The sequence below is a fragment of the Callospermophilus lateralis genome, chromosome 2 (assembly GCF_048772815.1).
Source record: "Callospermophilus lateralis isolate mCalLat2 chromosome 2, mCalLat2.hap1, whole genome shotgun sequence".
In the NCBI taxonomy this organism is placed as follows: Eukaryota; Metazoa; Chordata; class Mammalia; order Rodentia; family Sciuridae; genus Callospermophilus; species Callospermophilus lateralis.
Genome location: NC_135306.1, coordinates 51,874,669 through 51,896,125, shown reverse-complemented (window position 1 = coordinate 51,896,125; position 21,457 = coordinate 51,874,669). Strand labels below are relative to the sequence as shown.

The 21,457-nt window shown below is 33.9% G+C and overlaps 1 protein-coding gene across 4 annotated transcripts in view; it reads left to right on the top strand.

The window, feature by feature from the left end:
* Cntln (centlein) overlaps window positions 1-21,457 on the top strand; it is a 327,261-nt gene that overhangs the window by 92,774 nt on the left and 213,030 nt on the right. For all 4 annotated transcript variants that reach the window (XM_076843415.2, XM_076843416.2, XM_076843414.2 and 1 more), the window contains exon 6: window positions 4,902-5,035. In XM_076843415.2, the coding sequence (XP_076699530.1) occupies window positions 4,902-5,035 (134 nt within the window). The remainder of the gene's footprint in view (window positions 1-4,901; window positions 5,036-21,457) is intronic.

Genomic DNA, 21,457 nt, shown 5'->3' with positions numbered 1-21,457 from the left:
CTATGGCTTTGTCATATGGTTTGAAATGAAGAAATAGAGTCGTCCAACATTGTTATTCTTTTTCAAAATTGTGTTGGGTGTTTAGGGTTCCTTAATATTCTGTATGGATATTGATAATATTTAAAATTTCTGCAAAAAGTACCCTTGTGGTATAGATTGGGATTGCATAAAATTTGTAGATCGCTTTGGATCCCAATCTAGTGACATGAAATGTTTTTCTACTTATTTGTGACATCTCTAATTTAAAATAAAAGTTTGTAATTTTCAATGTATAAGTCTTTTACTTCCTTAGATTTATTTGAAGCATTCTTTTGATTTGATTGAAATCAATTCATTTTCTTAATTTTCTTTTCTGTTATTGTTGGTATGTAGAAATGTAACTAATTTTTGCTATTTGATTTTGTGATCAGCAACTTTCCCAATTTTTTTTGTTATTAGTTTTAACAGTTTTGAATTTCTTTTAATGAATCTTAGGATTTTTTTATATGTTGCATCATACAGTCTGTGAAAAGAATATTTTTACTGCTTTCTTTCCAATTAGAGTGACTTTTATTTATTTATTTTTCTTGCCTAATTGGCCTGGCTTGCAGGGATAGTTTTTGAAACCAATCTTTGAGGTTTCTTCTTACTCCAGGAAGACTCCACTGTTTTTTTTCCTAGTTCTGTATGGTAAATTAATTGCCCTACAGTGTGTCTTTTTAATGTTACAGAGATATCAATTTCCTCTTAGTTTTTTACCCTCAAATTCAATTATTTTGAGGCACTGTGATTGATATTTAATGTCTCCAAACTCAGTTTCAAGCAAAGTCAGCTTAATAGGAAGGAACTTCTTATCTCTTTGTTCTTGTTGCCTGCTTCTACTCCTGGAGGAAATATCTCTACCAACATTTTGGACAGTACGGTAAGAAAAATGACTCCTTTACTTGAAGTGTTACCTTTAGGAGCAGGGTGTTTATTGGGGTGGTACCTTTCTGTCTTCTTGGCTTTCCTCTTACTATGAGGGACTTCCTACATCTGAGTGATCTGATATGAGTGTGGTTGATGCCAGTGGTCTGGTATTTTTTGTCTACTACTAGGAGAAGATCTTCTGTTCTATGAGTAGTGACTGGTTGGGTAGGCGTCAGAAACTTAGGGAGGAAGATTATAAATGTAGTAACCTCACTCACCTGTGGAAATGTATTTGTTCTTGGATGTGTTTCTATTAAATAAACTAGAAGTTGGGTGGTTGTGAATAGATACCGCTTCAAATGTCAGAGATTTCCACTGCTCTTAATGAACATTTTTAAGTTCTCATAAATTGATATTCCTTTATATACTATATGTCCTTAGGACAATTCGCAGTGACTTAAAATATTTGTTTTTCTGAAAATTTTAACAGTTATGCTTTTTTTTCTCTAGGTTATACATTTTTTTTAAAGAGAAAGAGAGAGAGAGAGAATTTTAATATTTATTTATTTATTTTTTTAGTTTTTGGCGGACAACATCTTTGTTTGTATGTTGTGCTGAGGATCGAACCCGGGCCGCATGCATGCCAGGCAAGCGCGCTACCGCTTGAACCACATCCCCAGCCCCAAGGTTATACATTTTGAAGCCACATCATTTTGGAAGTAGAATCTTCACACATGTGTTTTTTTTTTTTCAAGTGAAATAAAAGCAGCATAACCTTTTTACTTAATCTTAGATATTTAATGATTTATCTGGTCTGTATGTTCCAAATATTTAAATTAAAGAAAGAATCACCCTTTCTGAACAAAATTTTCTTATAATTTTCAAGATAGTAGTCAAGATGACAGGGAGTTGAATAAATGGGGATTATTACTTAAAAATCTCATTACTTTTTCCATGAGGAGAAGTGAAGACTTTAAATGTAGGAAAACTAATTTGTAGAGGAGATATCTTTGTATTATGTTAATTTGAATGGTCTGAATTGGAGTGATTCATGACTTATCAAAACCCCCAAAGTTATAGTCAAATGTGAATGGGTAGTTGGCGAGAGGCATTTATGTAATTATTAGATATTGCTATTGCTATTGTATTCTTTGGTCCTGAATAATGACTTATCAAAACCCCCAAAGTTATAGTCAAATGTGAATGGGTAGTTGGCGAGAGGCATTTATGTAATTATTAGATATTGCTATTGCTATTGTATTCTTTGGTCCTGAATAATATAAGTGATAATATATAAAGTCTATAGGTTTCACCTTTATTCAGTAGAAAAGTGGTTTTATCTATCATTAGAGCTGGTTAAAAGAAGTCACTGGGTTGCGAGTGTTGCTGTATTCCTTAAAGGCCTTCTAATTCGTTAGAGGATTGTTTTCTACAGTGCTGTTTACTGTGTAGTTTAAACTTGTTCCACAAGACCGAGATGCTGTTGTATTTCTAAATTATTTCAGGTTTACAAAAAGGGGACGTTTGTTGTAATAGTGGGTTCTGAGAGTTTAAGAGAAAGCATTCTATCAGATATAATCACCTAATTATTCTCTCTCATGGAAAGTCATCAAAGGCAATTAAAAGCCAGAGATTCACTGGAACTGATGATGGATCTTACACAAGAAATTAAGTTACCATTCATGCTTAAGAAATGTTTCAGAAAACAGGACCTTGAGCAAGACTTACTCATCTAGGTAGCTTTAATCTCCACAGGTAGGGTAGAAACAAGTATTCCTTGGTACTCAGTTTACCTATTTAACAATGAGACCTCTTTAATTCTGTCCACACCCTCTCTGAGTTACAACACTAAAATGTCAAATTAAAAATATTCCAAAGGAAAATAAAATCAAAACCAAACAAATAAGTACTGTATTAGGTTGTTACAACAGGAAGAACTGCAATGGGAGTGTTTTCTCAAACTTGAGGAAAGAATGGCATTTTATGGGGAAAAGGCAAAAAATGACAGTGCCTGCTATAAGTTTAGTGAAGTTTGGTTTAGGCTGGTGTTGCAGTAAGTTACTTTTCTTGTGATTAGGCCTTACATCTTATGGAATTGTTGACTGGAAGAAATTTGGAGGGAGTGTGTTACTCTTTTGATATGAGGGAACAGGGCCTAGAGGTATTGGTATAAATCCAGAGAAGATAATGTTACGATTCTCCACATTTAATAAGGATTTATTGAATATATCCATTCATTATGTGTCTGGTATTGAAAAGCAACTAAAAAACAGTATAAAAATTTCAGCTTTTATGGAACTTATATTATAAACAACAAGTGGTCTAAAATAAACACATAAATAACAAAATGGCAAGCTTTGTCATATACTAATATTTGTAATGAAGAGAAATATGGAAATATGGAAGGTGTTTTGGGTCTAGGTCAAAAAGGTTTCAATTTAATCAGGATAGTATTATGGCCTTAATTTAATAGACTAGCTTTCCCCCAAGGATTTAGAAAGACACTTCCATCTTCTATCAAATTTCAGTATACATTATTTGGTCTGGTTGTGTAGTCTGTTTTATGTTTATTTAGTCTGTATGCTTATTCTTGTTATAGCAATAAATTTGGCAAAGATTTTTAAAAACTTTTATCTAGTGTTCACTTTGTTGATCCTCCTTTAAAAGTTTAGATTTTCTTTGAGTTCATGTTGAGTGGGAATATGTTAATATTCCTTTCTTTCCCCATGGTATTAATTTGTCCCTTTTAGGCAATGTTGAGGTTCCTGGCACTCTAGGGTACTTTTCCATTGTTTGGGGACTCCTTTCCCTCTCTGTTATTTGACATAATTCAGAATAAATCCTGATACAGGTAGCTTTGCCTAGAACCTGTGTGTGGTGGTTTAAAATTTTTTTTCTATGTCTCTAGGACACAGTCACAGAATTTTTTTTTTTAAATTTGTTTTTGAGTGTAAGAACCCTTTCTGTACTTCCTATTTTTATTTATAAGTCTGAATTCTTCCATGCCAAACACGTTAATGCATTTAGTCCTAATCACTTCTCAGTGGTTAAACATTGAGCCACCTCTAAAATGTAAGAAGGGCATAGAGAGAAAGGCATTTTCTTAGCTCTTGCTATTCCATATGAGGACTAATAGTATAGTTTCTTTCTTTTTTTTTTTTAAGTGTTTTAAGCTTTTCTTCTCCCTTAAGAAACACAACTCCCCCACCCAAACAAATCTACCTTCATACTTTCCTCCACCCTTCTTCCTTCCTCCCTTCCTTTCTTCCTTCATTTATCTACCTACTTATGTATCTGTCATTGCATTTTTGTGAATAAATGGGAGTTTCTAGTGCCTAACCTAAAGCCTGTTGCTTACTTTTGAAAATAATGATTGGATGATTTGTCTGTTGGCATACTATATTTAGAAATAAACTTTAAGTTATTCTTCATAACAATGAAAGTAATTTATATATTAAAAATCAAGTTTTAAAATTGTTTCAAAATGTAGAAAAGATTTAAGAGAATGATCAGATGGAAATGGTCAAATTTGAAGAAATTCAGGTGAAATTTTACCATAAATCAGGAGAGCAACATGGTCTGAGTCTCAAACGTTAGAAAATGATTTTGTTTTCTTTGTTGTCCTACCCTTTTTTCTCTGAGTATATTTGTGTATACATTTAAAACAAGGAAACAAAAAAATAAGGAGACAACTACCATTTTTTGACTAATTTTTAAATAATTTAAGTTCATTTTTCCTTTAATAAACTTCTTCATTAAATAATATATTATAATTTTAATAACTAAATATTTAGTTTCTCAAGTTTTTGTTTCAAATTCTTAATCTTCATATCAAGAAGGTAAGATACAGTGTTTTCTTTCTGAAGAAAAATCTGACTAGTGTAACAGTTGTGTTAAAATTTTTAAATTATATTAAAACACTACAAGATTTTCTGTCATTTTGTAGTAGAAATATAAAAAATGTCGTTACATTGCATGTTTATTATATTTGATTATAAGTGCTTTAATTTTAGGCCTTTGAAGAAAATTTAATTGAAGCAAAGAAAGAAATTGAAGTATCACAGAGTAAATATAATGCTCTATCAATACAGTTGAATAATAAACAGACTGAACTTCTTCAAAAGGATATGGATATTACCCTGGTCAGGCAAGTATATTCTGTTTTCAATTTAACATTATTGAAATGCCATTAGTCATTTGGTATGATATCATTTATGCTTATTATGAACACCCATAAAAATGACAAAAATACGTCTTCTATAGGTACATGTGTTTCTGCATTGAAAAACTGGAATTATGTACACTAAACTGGGAATAATTTTGTAGGAGAATAAGTAGGGCTCACAGGATTAAGAATGCATAGGCAAGGAGTACCCTTACTTCAGTTTTTAAGTACCATGCATTTTTTCATTGTTTATTCAAGTTCCTGGCCATGTGTTAAATGATTATCATTGTTATAATCAACAATAATAAATGAGAAACAGAATTTTTAATTTTTATTTTATCATGTCCTATATAGTTCTACTTCGTGAAATATTCTTTCTACATCAACATTTTAAATTTTTTAGTACTACACGTAAAGTGGAAACACTTGAAAAGGTTGTTTTTTTTAAGTGTTTTGAAACATGTTTATTCTACCTGTTTCTTTACTTCATAATTGCATTGACTAGAAAATAGTGTCAGACTATAGATCAGGACAGGATTTTTGCTTGGTTAACAGAACATCGCATGATACTGAAGGTTTGTTTATAAAGGTAAATGATAAAGTTAATTGTTTAAATGAAAAGTTTTTATATGAGATGGTGAAAGTGACTATCATTCTGGTATATATTTGGATAGAGTTATTCTTTCATTTTAGTGGGCATTGATAAGAAGGTTAAGTTAGTTAGTGCTGTATGCTGGTACTTTTTATAGTTCCATTCGGTGAAATATAGTTTTGTACATTTAAGTATACTGTTATGTTGTTTATGACATACAAACATAAGCTGTGTGCTATATTCAAGACACACAAAGCCACGATTGTGGAAAAAATGTCCTAGGCACTCCCTTATTTGGATATGCTTTTTTGATAAACAATGAGGATGACTTAGTTCTATTTCTATATGGATTGATTTTGGGGGGATTCATAATTATTTATATATTTTATTGAATATTTAATCCATGTTATTCCTTGTATTATGAGATATTGTTTTGAACTACCTCAAGTATATTTTATTCAAAGTTAAAGTACATAAGTCTATATGCTCATATAATAATTACCTATCTCTAATACATACTGAATATCTAAACATGTTTACTGAGAAGTTGGGTATAAAAATATTAGCCAGTTAAGTTGTCTAAACAAAACTAGGCTTAATAGGTAATGATTTGATAATTAAGGTGAGAATTTTGTTGGAAATTAGTTGTGAATCTGACCAAAAAGTAAGTCTTGATGGTATAGTCCTAATTTTGGTTTAGAAAATGCTTAAGTCAGAATCCTGAAATTGAATTCAGTTGGATTGCTACTTTTCCTAGGCATTTAGCAAAAGCAAGTGTAAATTACCTCTGGAGGATGAACAGAATAATTCGGATCCTAAATTTTATCTATAGTTTTGCAAAATAATGGGTATCATGTAGTCATAAGTAACAAGTATGCAGTAAGGAAAGAGTAAATATAGGAACTAAAAACAAAGGGAAAATTTCGACCTAATTATTTGTCAAAAATATAAATTTATATAGAAAATTTCATTATATATATTGTTTATTTTTATTTTATTTATTTATTTATTTATTTATTTATTTATTTATTTATTTATTTTTTATTGGTTGTTCAAAATATTATAAATCTCTTGACATATCGTATTTCATACATTAGATTCAAGTGGATTATGAACTCCCATTTTTACCCCAAATACAGATTGCAGAATCACATCAGTTACACATCCACATTTTTACATAATGCCCTATTAGTAACTGTTGTATTCTGCTACCTTTCCTATCCTCTACTATCCCCCCTCCCCTCCCCTCCCCTCCTCTCCCATCTTCTCTCTCTATCCCATCTACTGTAATTCATTTTCCTCCTTGTTGATTTTCCCCATTCCCCTCACAACCTCTTATATGTAATTTTGTATAACATTGAGGGTCTCCCTCCATTTCCATGCAATTTCCCTTTTCTCTCCCTTTCCCTCCCACCTCATGTCTCTGTTTAATGTTAATCTTTTCCTCCTGCTCTTCCTCCCTGCTCTGTTCCTAGTTGCTCTCATTATATCAAAGAAGACATTTGGCATTTGTTTTTTAGGGATTGGCTAGCTTCACTTAGCATAATCTGCTCTAGTGCCATCCATTTCCCTGCAAATTCAATGATTTTGTCATTTTTTAGTGCTGCGTAATACTCCATGGTATATAAATGCCACATTTTTTTTTATCCATTCACCTATTGAAGGGCATCTGGATTGGTTCCACAGTCTAGCAATTGTGAATTGTGCTGCTATGAACATCGATGTGGCAGTATCTCTGTAGTAAGCTCTTTTAAGGTCTTCAGGGAATAGTCCGAGAAGGGCAATGGCTGGGTCAAATGGTGGTTCCATTCCCAGCTTTCTCAGGAATCTCCATACTGCTTTCCAAATTGGCCTCACCAATTTGCAGTCCCACCAGCAATGTACAAGAGTACCCTTTTCCCCACATCCTCGCCAGCACTTGTTGTTGTTTGACTTCCTAATGGCTGCCAATCTTACTGGAGTGAGATGGTATCTTAGGGTGGTTTTGATTTGCATTTCTCTGAGTGCTAGAGACGGTGAGCATTTTTTCATGTACTTGTTGATTAATTGTATGTCCTCCTCTGAGAAGTGTCTGTTCAGGTCCTTGGCCCATTTGTTGATTGGGTTATTTGTTATCTTATTGTCTAATTTTTTGAGTTCTTTGTATATTCTGGATATTAGGGCTCTATCTGAAGTGTGAGGAGTAAATATTTATTCCCATGATGTAGGCTCCCTATTTACCTCTCTTATTGTTTCTCTAGCTGAGAAAAAACTTTTCAGTTTAAGTAAATCCCATTTGTTGATTCTTGTTATTAACTCTTGTGCTATGGGTGTCCTATTAAGGAATTTGGAGCCCGACCCCACAATATGTAGACCGGAGCCAACTTTTTCTTCTATCAGACGCAGAGTCTCTGATTTGATATCAAGCTCCTTGATCCACTTTGAGTTAACTTTTGTGCATGGCAAGATGAGGGGATTCAGTTTCATTTTGTTGCATATGGATTTCCAGTTTTCCCAACCCCATTTGTTGAAGATGCTATCCTTCCTCCATTGCATGCTTTTAGCTCCTTTATCAAATATAAGATAGTTGTAGCTTTGTGGATTATTCTCTGTGTCCTCTATTCTGTACCATTGGTCCACCCGCCTGTTTTGGTACCAGTACCATGCTGTTTTTGTTACTATTGCTCTGTAATATAGTTTGAAATCTGGTATCGCTATACCACCTGATTCACATTTCCTGCTTAGAATTTCTTTTGCTATTCTGTGTCTTTTATTTTTCCATATGAATTTCATGATTGCTTTATCTATTTCTACAAGAAATGCCTTTGGGATTTTGATTGGCATTGCATTAAACCTATAGAGAGCTTTTGGTAATATCGCCATTTTGATGATGTTAGTTCTGCCTATCCATGAACAGGGTATATTTTTCCATCTTCTAAGATCTTCTTCTGCTTCTCTTTTTAGGGTTCTGTAGTTTTCATTGTATAAATCCTTCACCTCTTTTGTTAGGTTGATTCCCAAGTATTTTATTTTTTTTGAGGATATTGTGAATGGAGTGTTTTTCCTCATTTCCTTTTCAGAAGTTTTGTCGCTGATATACAGAAATGCCTTTGATTTATGCGTGTTGATTTTATATCCTGCCACTTTGCTGAATTCATTTATTAACTCTAGTAGTTTTTTTGTAGACCCTTTTGGGTCTTCTAGGTATAGAAACATGTCATCTGCAAACAGTGATAATTTAAGTTCTTCTTTTCCTATTTTTATGCCTTTTATTTCTTTCGTCTATCCAATTGCTCTGGCCAGTGTTTCGAGAACTATATTGAATAGAAGTGGAGATAGAGGGCATCCCTGTCTTGTTCCAGATTTTAGAGGGAATGCCTTCAATTTTTCTCCATTCTGAATGATGCTAGCCTGAGGCTTAGCATAGATAGCTTTTACAATGTCGAGGAAAGTTCCTGTTATCCCTAGTTTTTCTAATGTTTTGAACATAAAGGGATGCTGTACTTTGTTGAATGCTTTTTCTGCGTCTATCGAGATGATCATATGGTTCTTATCTTTAAGTCTATTTATGTGGTGAATAACATTTATTGATTTCTGTATATTTAGCATCACTAAGGGTCTGTCGATCTTATTTATTTTTTGGAAGAACCAACTTTTAGTTTTGTTTATTTTTTCAATGGTTTCTTTTGTTTTAATATCATTAATTTCCGCTCTGATTTTAATTATTTCTTGCCTTCTGCTATATTTGCTGTTGTTTTGCTCTTCCTTTTCTAGGGCTTTGAGATGAAGTGTGAGCTCATTTATTTGTTGGTTTTTCCTTTTTTTTGAGGAATGACCACCAGTGGATGAATTTCCCTCTTAAAACTGCTTTCATTGTGTCCCATAGATTCCTATATGTTGTGTCTGTATTTTCATTTATCTCTAAGAATTTTTTGATTTCCTCTTTTATGTCTTCTGTAACCCATTGATCATTCAGTAACACATTGTTCATTTTTCATGTGATGGAGGATTTTTCCTTCCTTCTTTTATCATTGATTTCCAGTTTCATTCCATTATGATCCCATAAAATGCATGGTATTATCTCCACCCCTTTATATTTACTGAGGGTTGCCCTATGGCATAATATATGGTCTATTTTTGAGAAGGATCCATGTGCTGCTGAGAAAAAAGCATATCCACTTGATGATGGTTGATATATTCTATATATGTCAGTTAAGTCTAGGTTATTGATTGTGATATTGAGTTCTATAGTTTCTTTATTCAACTTTTGTTTGGAGGATCTGTCCAATGGTGAGAGAGGTGTGTTGAAGTCACTCATAATTATTGTGTTGTGGTCTATTTGATTCTTGCACTTGAGGAGAATTTGTTTTATGAACGTCGCAGCACCATTATTTGGTGCATAAATATTGATAATTGTTATGTCTTGTTGGTGAATGGTTCCTTTTAACAGTATATAATGTCCTTCTTTATCCCTTTGGATTAACTTAGTCTTGAAGTCGATTTTATTCGATATGAGGATGGCCACCCCTGCTTGCTTCCAAGGACCGTGTGCTTGGTATATTTTTTCCCACCCTTTCACCTTCAGCCTGTGTATGTCTTTTTCAATCAGATGTGTCTCCTGGAGGCAACATATTGTTGGATTTGTTTTTTTAATCCATGTTACCAGCCTATGTCGCTTTATTGGAGAGTTTAAGCCATTAACGTTTAGAGTTACTATTGATATATGGTTTGTACTGTCAGCCATGTTTGATTATTTATCCTTTTTTTTTTTTTATTTAGTTTGTTTCTCCATGGTTAGCTTTCCCCCCTGCCCTCTGTCTTTACTGAGGCACTTCCCACTGATGGTTTTGGATGTTGTTTTTCATTTCTTCCTCGTGTAGGGCTTTGCTCAAGATGCTTTGTAATGCTGGTTTTCTGGCTGCAAATTCTTTTAGCTTTTGTTTATCATGAAAGATTTTTATTTCGTTGTCGTACCTGAAGCTTAATTTTGCTGGATACAGAATTCTTGGTTGGCATCCATTTTCTTTCAGTGTTTGAAATACGTTGTTCCAGGATCTTCTCGCTTTCAGTGTCTGTGATGAAAAATCTGTTGTTAACCTTATTGGTTTACCCCTGAATGTAATCTGCCTCCTTTCTCTTGTAGCTTTTAATATTTTCTCTTTGTTCTGTATATTGGCTATCTTCATTACAATGTGTCTTGGCGTTGGTCTACTGTGATTTTGTGTGCTTGGTGTCCTGTATGCATCTACAATTTGTATATCCGTTTCCTTTTTTATTTCTGGAAATTTTTCTGTAATTATTTCATTCAGAAGGTTACTCATTCCCTTGGTTCGAATCTCTGTACCTTCCTCTATCCTGATGACTCGTAGGTTTGGTTTTTTTAAATTGTCCCATATTTCTTGGATGTTTTTCTCGTGATTTTTTACCAGCCTTTCTGAGTTGGCTAGACTCTTTTCCAAATGATATATTTTGTCTTCATTGTCTGACGTTCTGGCTTCTACATGCTCCACTCTGTTAGTGATACTCTCAATTGAGTTTTTAATTTGGTTTATCGTTTCCTTCATTTCTAGAATTATTGTTTGATTTTTTTTTATAATCTCTATCTCCTGATAAAGATGCTTTACTTCTTTTATCTGTTTATGTAATTCATTTTCAATGTGTTCCTTCACTGTTTGGATTTGCTGTCTGGTATCCTCTTTAAGGTTCCATTCTATCTGTCTAAGGTGTTCCTTGAGTTCTTTATATGACCATTTTTCTGGTGACTCTAGGTCCTCCTGAGTATTTAGGCTGTCCTTCATTGTTTGTACTCACTTTCTTCCTTGCTTTTTTATGCTGCTCATATTACTTCTTGTTCTGTTTGATTGCTGGGTCACTGTTTACTCTTATAAATTTATTTGATGCTTGGGAGGAAAGATATTAGAAAGGAGGGGAAGAAGTCACTAAAGAGAATGAGGGTAGGCAGGTAGAATTCAAGGAAGGGGGAATAAAAAAATTGAAAAGAAATGAAAAGACAAAAGAAAAAAAATAGAAAATAAGGGAAGAAAGAAAAATTTTTTAAAAAAGAAAATAATGATAATAAAAAAATGAAAATTAAAATTTTTTTAAGAAAATAATAAGAATAAAATAAAAAATTAAAAACATTTAAAAAGTTAAATAACAACAACAAAAAAATGAAAATGAAAGAAAAAAAACAATTAAAATAATAATAATAATAATAGTAATAATAAATGCAGTCATAGAGATCGATTAACTTCTCTTCCAGTACGTGGTGCTGTGCCCACTGGCTGAAGCTTCTCCTCTCAATAGGTGGGAACCAATCACTGTGCAGCAGCTCTTCCTCCCAGACTGGGCGGGTCACCAATCCTGAGTGTCTAGGGCCTTCTCTTGTGCTTCCTCGAGCCAGGCCCCGCTCCCCTGTGAGGCTCACCACAATACTGGCTACTCGCCAGGTCTGCTGCTCCTGGGAGCCCTGTTTTCATTAGCGCCCGGGCACACTCTCCCTGTTTGCCTCCCTCAGACCCTAAGTTTGTAGAGCTTGGGGCTGAGAACCCCAGCGAATTTGCTTACCTTCCGGTAGCCACGCCCCCGGTATCTGGTGCAAGAAACCTCAGTTGTCAGCACTGGTGGGAGCGGTAGCCGGGAGTTCCGGGCTGCGAGTCTCACACCACTCCTGATTCCCTCGATCTGGCTATCGCGCTCACGGGAGAGCTGGGAGGGGCCCTTAAGTTTTCCCCGCTGTGTGGAGAGGGATGGCTAGGGGATTACACACCTGTCGTCGCTGGTTTCAGTGAAGTTCTCTCCTCCGCCCGTGATGTCAGTTCTCTGCCGTGGTAGTATCCCATGCAAATGGTGACTGTTCATTCCCTTTGACGGGTGACCAATGCAACGGGTGGGTCCTGAGTGTCTCTCTCCCAAGCCCCGTTTCAATCCTGTGGCCATTGCCTAAGAAGGCTCAGTTGACTTTTACCTCTGTAAGTTAGAAGGGCCAACCATTTATTTCAGCGGGATCGTTAGTGCTGAGTCATGAAAAGCAGGTGAACCTGAGCTTGAATGCAGCCGATCCGGGCTCGGTGTGTGTTCTCCGCGGGTTCTTTAGCACTGAGCCTGAGTACTTTGCGAGATGCAGGCAAATGGCAGTTTCCGCGGGTTCTTTAGCCCTGGGCCAGAGCAGTTCCGGGAGCCGGAATTTGGCCGCTCCGGGCTCGGTGTATGATCGGATAGGAGCAGGCTCCAAGAAGCAGTTTCTGCGGGTTCTTTATCACTGAGCCTGAGGAATTTGTCTGCGAGACGCAGGCAAATGGCAGCCTGAAATTACCTGTTCTATAGCTGAAAGAGCTGCGATCAGGGATGGATATATATATATATTGTTTAAATTAATGAATTTTGCATGTTTGGTAGATACAAGGTTAGTGTTTAAAATTCAATTGCATTTTTATACTAGCAAAACAATTAGAAAATTAACTTAAAATAATTCAGTTTATAATATATCTAAAAACATGAACAGTAAATATAATTAAAGATGTATATCATCCCTATAAAGAGAACCATAATGTTATTGACAGAAATAAAAGGTCCAATATCTGTGCAGAGATATACCAAGTTTATGGTTTGGAATACTCATTATGATGATGATATCTGTTCTCTCCAGATATCAGATTCAGAATAATACCAACCATGGATTATCAAGGACATGATACCATTACCACCCTTAGGCCTGAAGAAAAGAAATTGTTGCCAAATTTCACTGAGAAGTAGATTCTTGTGTGAGAGATTAATTCCTTGTCAAATGAATAGCTGGCAGAGGTTCTTTCAGGCCATCTCTTTATTCTGTTTTTTTCCCCTTTACTTGCAGAGGGTTTATAATTTTGATGTAATCCCTTTGTCAATTTTAGCTATTTCCTGAACTATTGAAGTCCTATTCAAGAAATTGTTGCTTATATGTTCTTATATGTTTTCCTCTAGTAGTTTCAGGTTTTAGCATGAGGTCTTTGATCCATTTTGAGATTATTTTTTTTTATACAGGGAGAGAGATAGGGATCTAATTTCAATCGCCCACAAGTCAGCATCCAGTTTCCTTAGCACTATTTGTGGGAGACACTGTCTTTTCTTCAACATATGTTTTTGGCTCCTTTGTCAAGAATCAGGTGACTGTAGGTGCATAGGTTTATTCCTGATTTCTCTATTTTATTCCATTGATCTGTGGGTTTATTTTCATGCTAGTACCATACTGTCTTTGTTACAATGGCACTATAGTATATTTTGAGTTTGGAAATTGTGATGCCTCCACCATTTTTCTTTCTCTCAGAATTGTTTCATCAATTTGGGGTCTTTTATGCTTACATATGGGTTTTAGGATTTTTTTTCTATTCCTGGGAAGAATGCTAAAGGTATTTTGATGTGGATTGCATATATTCTATAGATTGCTTTTAGTAGTATGGCCATTTTAACAATATTAATTCTTTCAATCAATGAATATAGAATGTCTTTCTGTATTCTAGTATATTCTTCACTTTCTTTCCTAAGTGTTTTATGCTTTTCATTGTAAAGGAATTTCACCTCCTTGGTTAAATTTATTTCTTGGTATTTTCTTTATTTTTGTGAATGACATTGTTCTCCTGAGTTCATTGTTGAGGTATAGGAAAGCTACAGATTTTTGTAGATTTATTTTGTATCCTGATACTTTGCTGTGTTTATGTATCAGTTCTAAGAGACTTTGGCTAATTACTAAGGATTTTCTAGGCATATATATATATATATATATATATATATATATAATATATATATATATATATATTATATATATATATATATATATATATATATATATATTAACTTCTACATCACTGTGATCAAAATACCTAACAAGAACAACTTATAGAAAGAGATTCACATTATTAGAAGTCTAAGTCCATAGATAACCATCTCTATTTTTCTTGGTTCCAGGTGAGGCTGTTTAGCTCATTTCAGGGTGAGGAAGCAGGGTGGTAGGGATAAGGGCCACAGGGAAGATATAACCTTCTAAGGCACAAACCCAGTGACCCATCTCCTTCAGCCATGCCCACCTTTCTACAGTTACAATCCTGTCAGTCCATTTGTAGTAGGATGGACTGATAAAGTTATAGCTCTCATATCCCATAATTTTACTTGACTATTCCTGCTTTACAGGGACATTTTGGGGACATCTCACATTTAAACCATACCAAGAATAATTATGATCTGCAAATGGGGGTGATTTGACTTCCTCTCTTATTATTTGTATCTATTTATTTCCCTTGCCAGATTGCTCTGGATGGTTTCTAGTACTATAATTCATAAGAATGGTAAGCATGAATACACTTGTTTTCTTCCTTAGTTTAAAGGAAATGCTTTCAATTTTGTCCCATTCAGTCTGATATTGGCTATGGGTTGTCCTTATGTACCATTTATTATGTTGAGGTAGAATTCTTCTATGGAGATATATATATATATATATATATATATATATATATATATTTTTTTTTTTTTTTTTTTTTTTTTAACCAGGTATTGAACCTAGGAGCACTTAATCACTGGGCTACATCCCCAGCCCTTTTTATATATATTTTTATTTTGAGACAGAGCCTCACTCAGTTGCTTAGGAGTTTCCCTAAGTTGTTGAAGGTGGCTTTGAACTCTAAATCCTCCTAACTCAGCCTCGAAAGCTACTGAGATTACAAGTGTGTACCACCACACTTGACTGTTTTTTTTTTTTTTTAAATCATGAAGGGATGTTGAATTTTATTGAAGGTATTTTTGTGCACTTATTCAGATGATTATGTGATTTCTATCTTTGATTCTATTTATGTCATATATTACATTTATTTATTTGCATATATTGAAAAAACCTTTCATTCCCTGGATTGAAACCAACATGATTATGGTGTATGATTTTTTAAAATGTGATGTTGAATTTGATTTTCACTATTTTTATTGAGGATTTTGTATCTGTGCTCATCAAGGAGATGGGTCTATGATTTTCTTTATTTGTTATGTCCATATCAAGTTTTGGTAACAGAATAATGCTAGCTTTGTAGAGTGAGTTTGGAAGAGTTCCTTCCCTTCCTATTTCATAAAATAATTTAAGAAAAATTGATATTAGTTCTTCAAAGATCTGGTAAAATTCATCTGTGAATCCATCTGGTCTTGGCTTCTTCATTGGGAGATTTTTACTATTGCTTTAATTATATTAATTATTATGGATCTATTGAGGCTTTTTATATCATCTTGGTTCATGTTTCGTAATATCTGTTGTTCTTTTTTCTTTTCTAATTTTATTAATTTGGGTTGTCTCTTTCTTTCTTTTGGTTTGCCTAAGGGTTTATCAATGTCATTTGTCTTTTCAAAGAACTAACTCTTTGTTTCATTGATTTCTTGTATTGTCCTTTTACTCTCTATTTCATTAATTTCAGCTCTGAACTTTATCACTTCTTTTTTCTTATTGATTTTTGATTCGTTTTTTCCTTGTTTTTCTCAGGCCTTTGAACCTAAAAGAATTCATTTTATTTTCCATAGTTTTGATTTTGCTTATAACTGCTCTCATTATGGATTTTAATGCCATGATGGCATCTTTTTTTCTTTTTAACTATCCTTTTTTATGTTGTCCTTTTCATTTCACACATTCAACAGATGGATGTTTTCAGATATCCTAGAAAATAGAACCTCAGTTAGGAATTAAGTATCCATTATTTACTTGGGAGATTCAATTACCATCAAAGTAATTGAAAGAGCAAGAATTTTAGGCATGAAGAGATAAAAGTAAACATAATGAATTATTTTGATGTCTAGTTTTTATTGATGAGCTCAGGTATACTGAATTAGCCACCCAGCTTGATTCTGTAGAGAGAAACTAGGCCCTAGAGCAATATGTCAGATGGAAGAAGATAATTTATGTGACTACTGGTTCCTTTTGTGTTTCAGCTTCCATTGGTCAGAGTTCACTCATACCAAAGCCTGATAGCATTTTATCAGAGTCTAGAACTTGTATAAAGAGACTAAGCATATAGCATACTGTTTATTCTCAAGCGATGAGCCACATTAATTGTGTAAATTTCACAAGCAAGAATGGTAATTCATAGGTTGAGGCAGAAAAAGGGAAAGTCTAAGAACTAGGTGAAGTGAAAGCAAATAGATGCATAAAATGTGTCTGATAAAACAAATATTTAATAAGAGAGAGGAAAACTATCTTAGGTACTTGGTAGCAATGAGAAAGAGTCCCTGCTCTCAGACATGCCCTTACATCTTGACATCTAACTGATGTTTCAGATAGATGTAATGACTTTTTCCCCCATATTTTTTTCTAATTTCTTCAGTTGTTCCTCCCCAGGACTTATACTTTTCCTTTGAGTAGGCACAATTAGTTTTTCTTAATATTAATTACCCATCTGTACTATTTGCTTTTTTAAATTTGTTTTCAAATGAGGAGTGATCTAGACAAATTCATTGTTTTCAAGTGGTCCAGATGTATGAGTTTTGTAAAACTTGTTTGTTGCCTCCTTTGATACTAATCAAATTCTACTTTTTATATTTCCGCTTCTATTCTACTTACTGAGAGTATGCCCAGAAAATTGCATGAGTTATGAGATGAAAATATAGTCTTCCTTCAGTTGAGTTATTAATCCTCAAGTGCCTCATAATAGTACAAGCATCTTCCTATTCTTGAGTATGTTTCTTATGATTAAAGATACATATGTTTTGTTGCACTTGATCTGTAATGTAAATAAATCTGACCCTACTGATTCCGAACCTCTAAGAAATAGTAAATATCTTCTAACATTGGAGCAGAAATGAATTTTGTCTTTTACATTATATTGAAAGATGATGTCCTTTACCTTCATCATGTCTTTTTTCTGAATGCATTTAGTTAGTTCTCCTCCTTAACATATATCTTCACTATTCTCTGATAGATGTTCTATTGCTTGTATCCTTTGGTCATTTTTTCCAATTTTATTCATGGATAATGGCAGTATGTAGCATGGATTATTACTGTGAGTTTCTTTTCCTCTCCTCTTGAATCACATTCCCTGGGAGAATCGTGCCATTATTGGTTCTCTTCTTTCCCCTCCCCCATATTTGGACTATTATTTTGTGCAAGTGACTATTTTTGAATAGTTGCCAAAGATGGTATATGCAAATATGTATGAGAACAGGGGATGTGGTTGTGGTTAGAGAATATTAAATGTCCTAAACACCTAAAAAGTAGAGCTTATTTCTCCTGTATTATTTTCTACCCATTTTCAATAATAGTTTGAGGATTAATTTTGTTCATTTAAGATTTATTTTATGTAAATGAATCACCAGTTTGAAGCTTAGGCACAGAGAAAAATACCATGTAAAAAATAACAGTCTCTATGCAGAGAAATCCTTGAACAAAATTCAGCATCTATTTATGATAAAGATACTGGATGAACAAGGGATAAAAGGAACGTACCTCAGCATCAAACCCCAAACCCACCTCATATTGAAAAGCTGAAAACATATGAGTAAAAACTGAAAACATTTTCTTTAAAATCCAGAACAAGAGAAAATTGCTCACCTCCTATTCAATATAGTACCAGAAATTCTAGCCAGGGTAATCAGGCAAGAGAAGGAAATAAAAAGGATAAAAATGAGAAAGGAATAAGTCAAAATATCATTGTTTGCGGATAATATGATCCTGTACATAGAAGATTCAAAAAGTTCCACCAGAAAATTGCCAGAGTTAATAAACAAATTCTACGAACTATCAGTTTACAAAATCAAAATAGCTTTCTTATCCACCAGTGGTAATCTGTGAAGGTAATTAGGAAAACACTTTCTTTCATAGTAGCCTCAAAAACAAGAGAAAACAACAACAGAATCATCAATCTCAACAGCAGCAACAGCAAGAAAACATCTCTAGGAATAAATCTAATAACCAAGGAGGTAAGAAGACTTCTGCAATGAAAACTACAAAACTTTCAAGAAAGAAGTCAAAGAAGACACAAAGATTTCCAAAAGTAATATACAGATTCAATATAATCTCTATCAAATTACCAATGACATTCTTCATAGAACTGGAAAAAAACAATCTTAAAATTCATTTGGAAGAATGAAAGAGTCAAATAGGCAAAGTAATTCTGTGCCAATAAAAGCAATGCTACAGCCATTATAGTAGCTGGCTTGAAATTGTACTACAGAGACATAATCACAAAAACTGCATGGTACTGACATAGACAGACCACAGACGAAATACACAGAATAGAAGACACAGAGAGAAACCAAGAAGATACAGTTATGTGATCCTTGACAAAGGTGTCTAAAACATACATTGAATAAAAATCAGCCTTTTAAATAATTGGTGCTGAGAAAACTGGTTATTCTTATATAAAGAATGAGAGACTAGATTTTTATCTCTCACCCTACACAAAAGTCAGCTCAAAGTGGATCAAAGGCCTCAAAATTAAACCAGAAACTATGCAACTCTTAGGAGAAAATGTAGGGTTAATACTCCAACATGTAGGTATAGGGCTTGACTTTCTCAAAAGGCCCCCCAAAGCTTAGGAAATAATACCAAGAGTTAATAAATGGAGTGGCATCAAACTAAAAGCTTCCACAAGCAAAATAAACAATTAAGAATGTGAAAAGAGAACTTACATAATAGGAAAAAAATCATTGCTGGCTACTGTTCCTCCAGGATTAATGTGCAGAATATATACAGAACTCAAAGAACTTAAGAACCCCCTGCATCCCCCTCCCCCAAAAAAACCTACCAATAATCCAGTTAATAAATGGACAAACAAATTAAACAGACATTTCTCAAAAGAAATAAAAATGGCCAACAAATATGAAAAAATGTTCAACATTGTTAGCAATTAGCGAAATGCAAAATAAAATTACATTGAGATTCCATCTCATTGCAGTCAGAATGGCAACCATCAAGGTTACAAACAATAGGACTGGGGATATAGTTCAGTGGTAGAGTGCTTGCCTAATAGGCATGATACTGTGGGTTCAATACCCAGAGCTGAAAAAAGCAAACAAACAAAACCAAAACCAAACCAAAACAGACAAACAAACAAAAAAACCCACAATAATAAATTCTGGAGAGCATGTGGAGAAAAAGGAACGCATTTACACTGTTGGTGGGATTGTAAATTCGTTTATCCATTTTGGATATCAGTATGGAGGTTCCTCAAAAGAATAGGAATGGAACCCCTATATGCCTCAGCTATACCACTCCTCAGTATTTATCCTAAAGAATCACTGTCAGCATCGTTTAGTGCTACATCCATACACACTGAGAGCAGCACAAATCATTATAGTAAAACTATGGAATCAGACTAAATACTCATCAATGAATGAAAGGATAAAGATGTGGTATGTTTTGTTGAACCATAAAGAAGAATGAATTATGTCATCTGCTAGACAATGGATGGAACTTGAAACCAAGCAAAATAGGGAAAACTCAGAAAGTCAGGGGTTGTATGTTTCTCCTCATACATATGTGGAGTCAAACAGGAAAAAAGAAGAGAAAAAGATGTTGGGTGTGGGGAGGAATCTCATGAAAATTGAGGGGAGAAAATAAAGTAAAATGACCAGGGGGAGGCAGGAAGAGAGGGAAAGGAGAAGTACTGGGGATGATATTAATCCAATTAAATAGTTCTATTGTGTGTATGTGTAAACTTCTAACATTGAATCCCCCATTATATAGAACTATAATGTACCAATAAAAAATGGGAAAATATAAAATGAAAATATACCTTGTGTTCCCCTGTCTTTCTTTACACACCCTAAATCTTTACTTTATGGAAGTCCAAAGTTCTTGATGTGGCCTATGAGTACCTTTCAGCTTCCATCTTATCCTCTTGTTTCTACTTCAAGCATTAGAGTCTTTAACACACCATGCTATTTATCATCTCTATAAAAAAAATACCCCAATCTCCAAAATATATAATATAAAGTGTATTTTGATGAAATATGTATCTAAAAATTTCTCTCTTCAGATTGAATACATAAAATAATTTTCAATTTTGTATGATCTGTATCACACAGAATTAACTACCCCAGAATTATCTGGAAATGTTTATACTAGAGATATGGTTCTCCTGGACCTTTTGTGCCATCATTACCACCACTAGTTTATTTGTCCTCCTGCTTACCAGTTTTACCTTAGTGACTTGGAAGGACTAGTTTTCCCTTGTCTTGCTTTTGTTTGTTCTGACTTTCTTGTCTCATTATCTTCTTCAAATTGGATTAGAGGAATCAAAGGAATTCCAACCAGGCCCCTGAGATTATTAGAACTGATAGTGTTGTTTAAGGAACTCTTGTTTGAAAATGAAAGCTATTTTTGGGGGGATTTAAAAAAATATATTGGGCTGGGGATGTGGCTCAAGCGGTAGCGCGCTCGCCTGGCATGCGTGCGGCCCGGGTTCAATCCTCAACACCACATACAAACAAAGATGTTGTGTCCACCGATAACTAAAAAATAAATATTAAAATTCTAAAAAAAAATATGTATATATATTAAATTTTTGTATAATATAAAATGGAGGCTTGGGTTACTGTTTCTTCAAAACTATATGATAACTACAGTTGACAACAGTACTTACCAATTCTTGGAACTGAAGTGTTAACTTAATTTCAGTAAGAAGGTGGTTCTATGACTATATATTCAGGATTTTTATTGCTATTAAGCTATAAAAGAAAATTGATAAGTATTTGCCTTTGAAAGTTATAGTAGTTCTATCAATACTTTCTAGGTGTATGTGATAAATATTAAATACTTTATATATTATTTATTTTATTAATAAGTTTGCCTTCAGTAAAAAATAATAGATGAAAAATAGGAAGCTGATCTA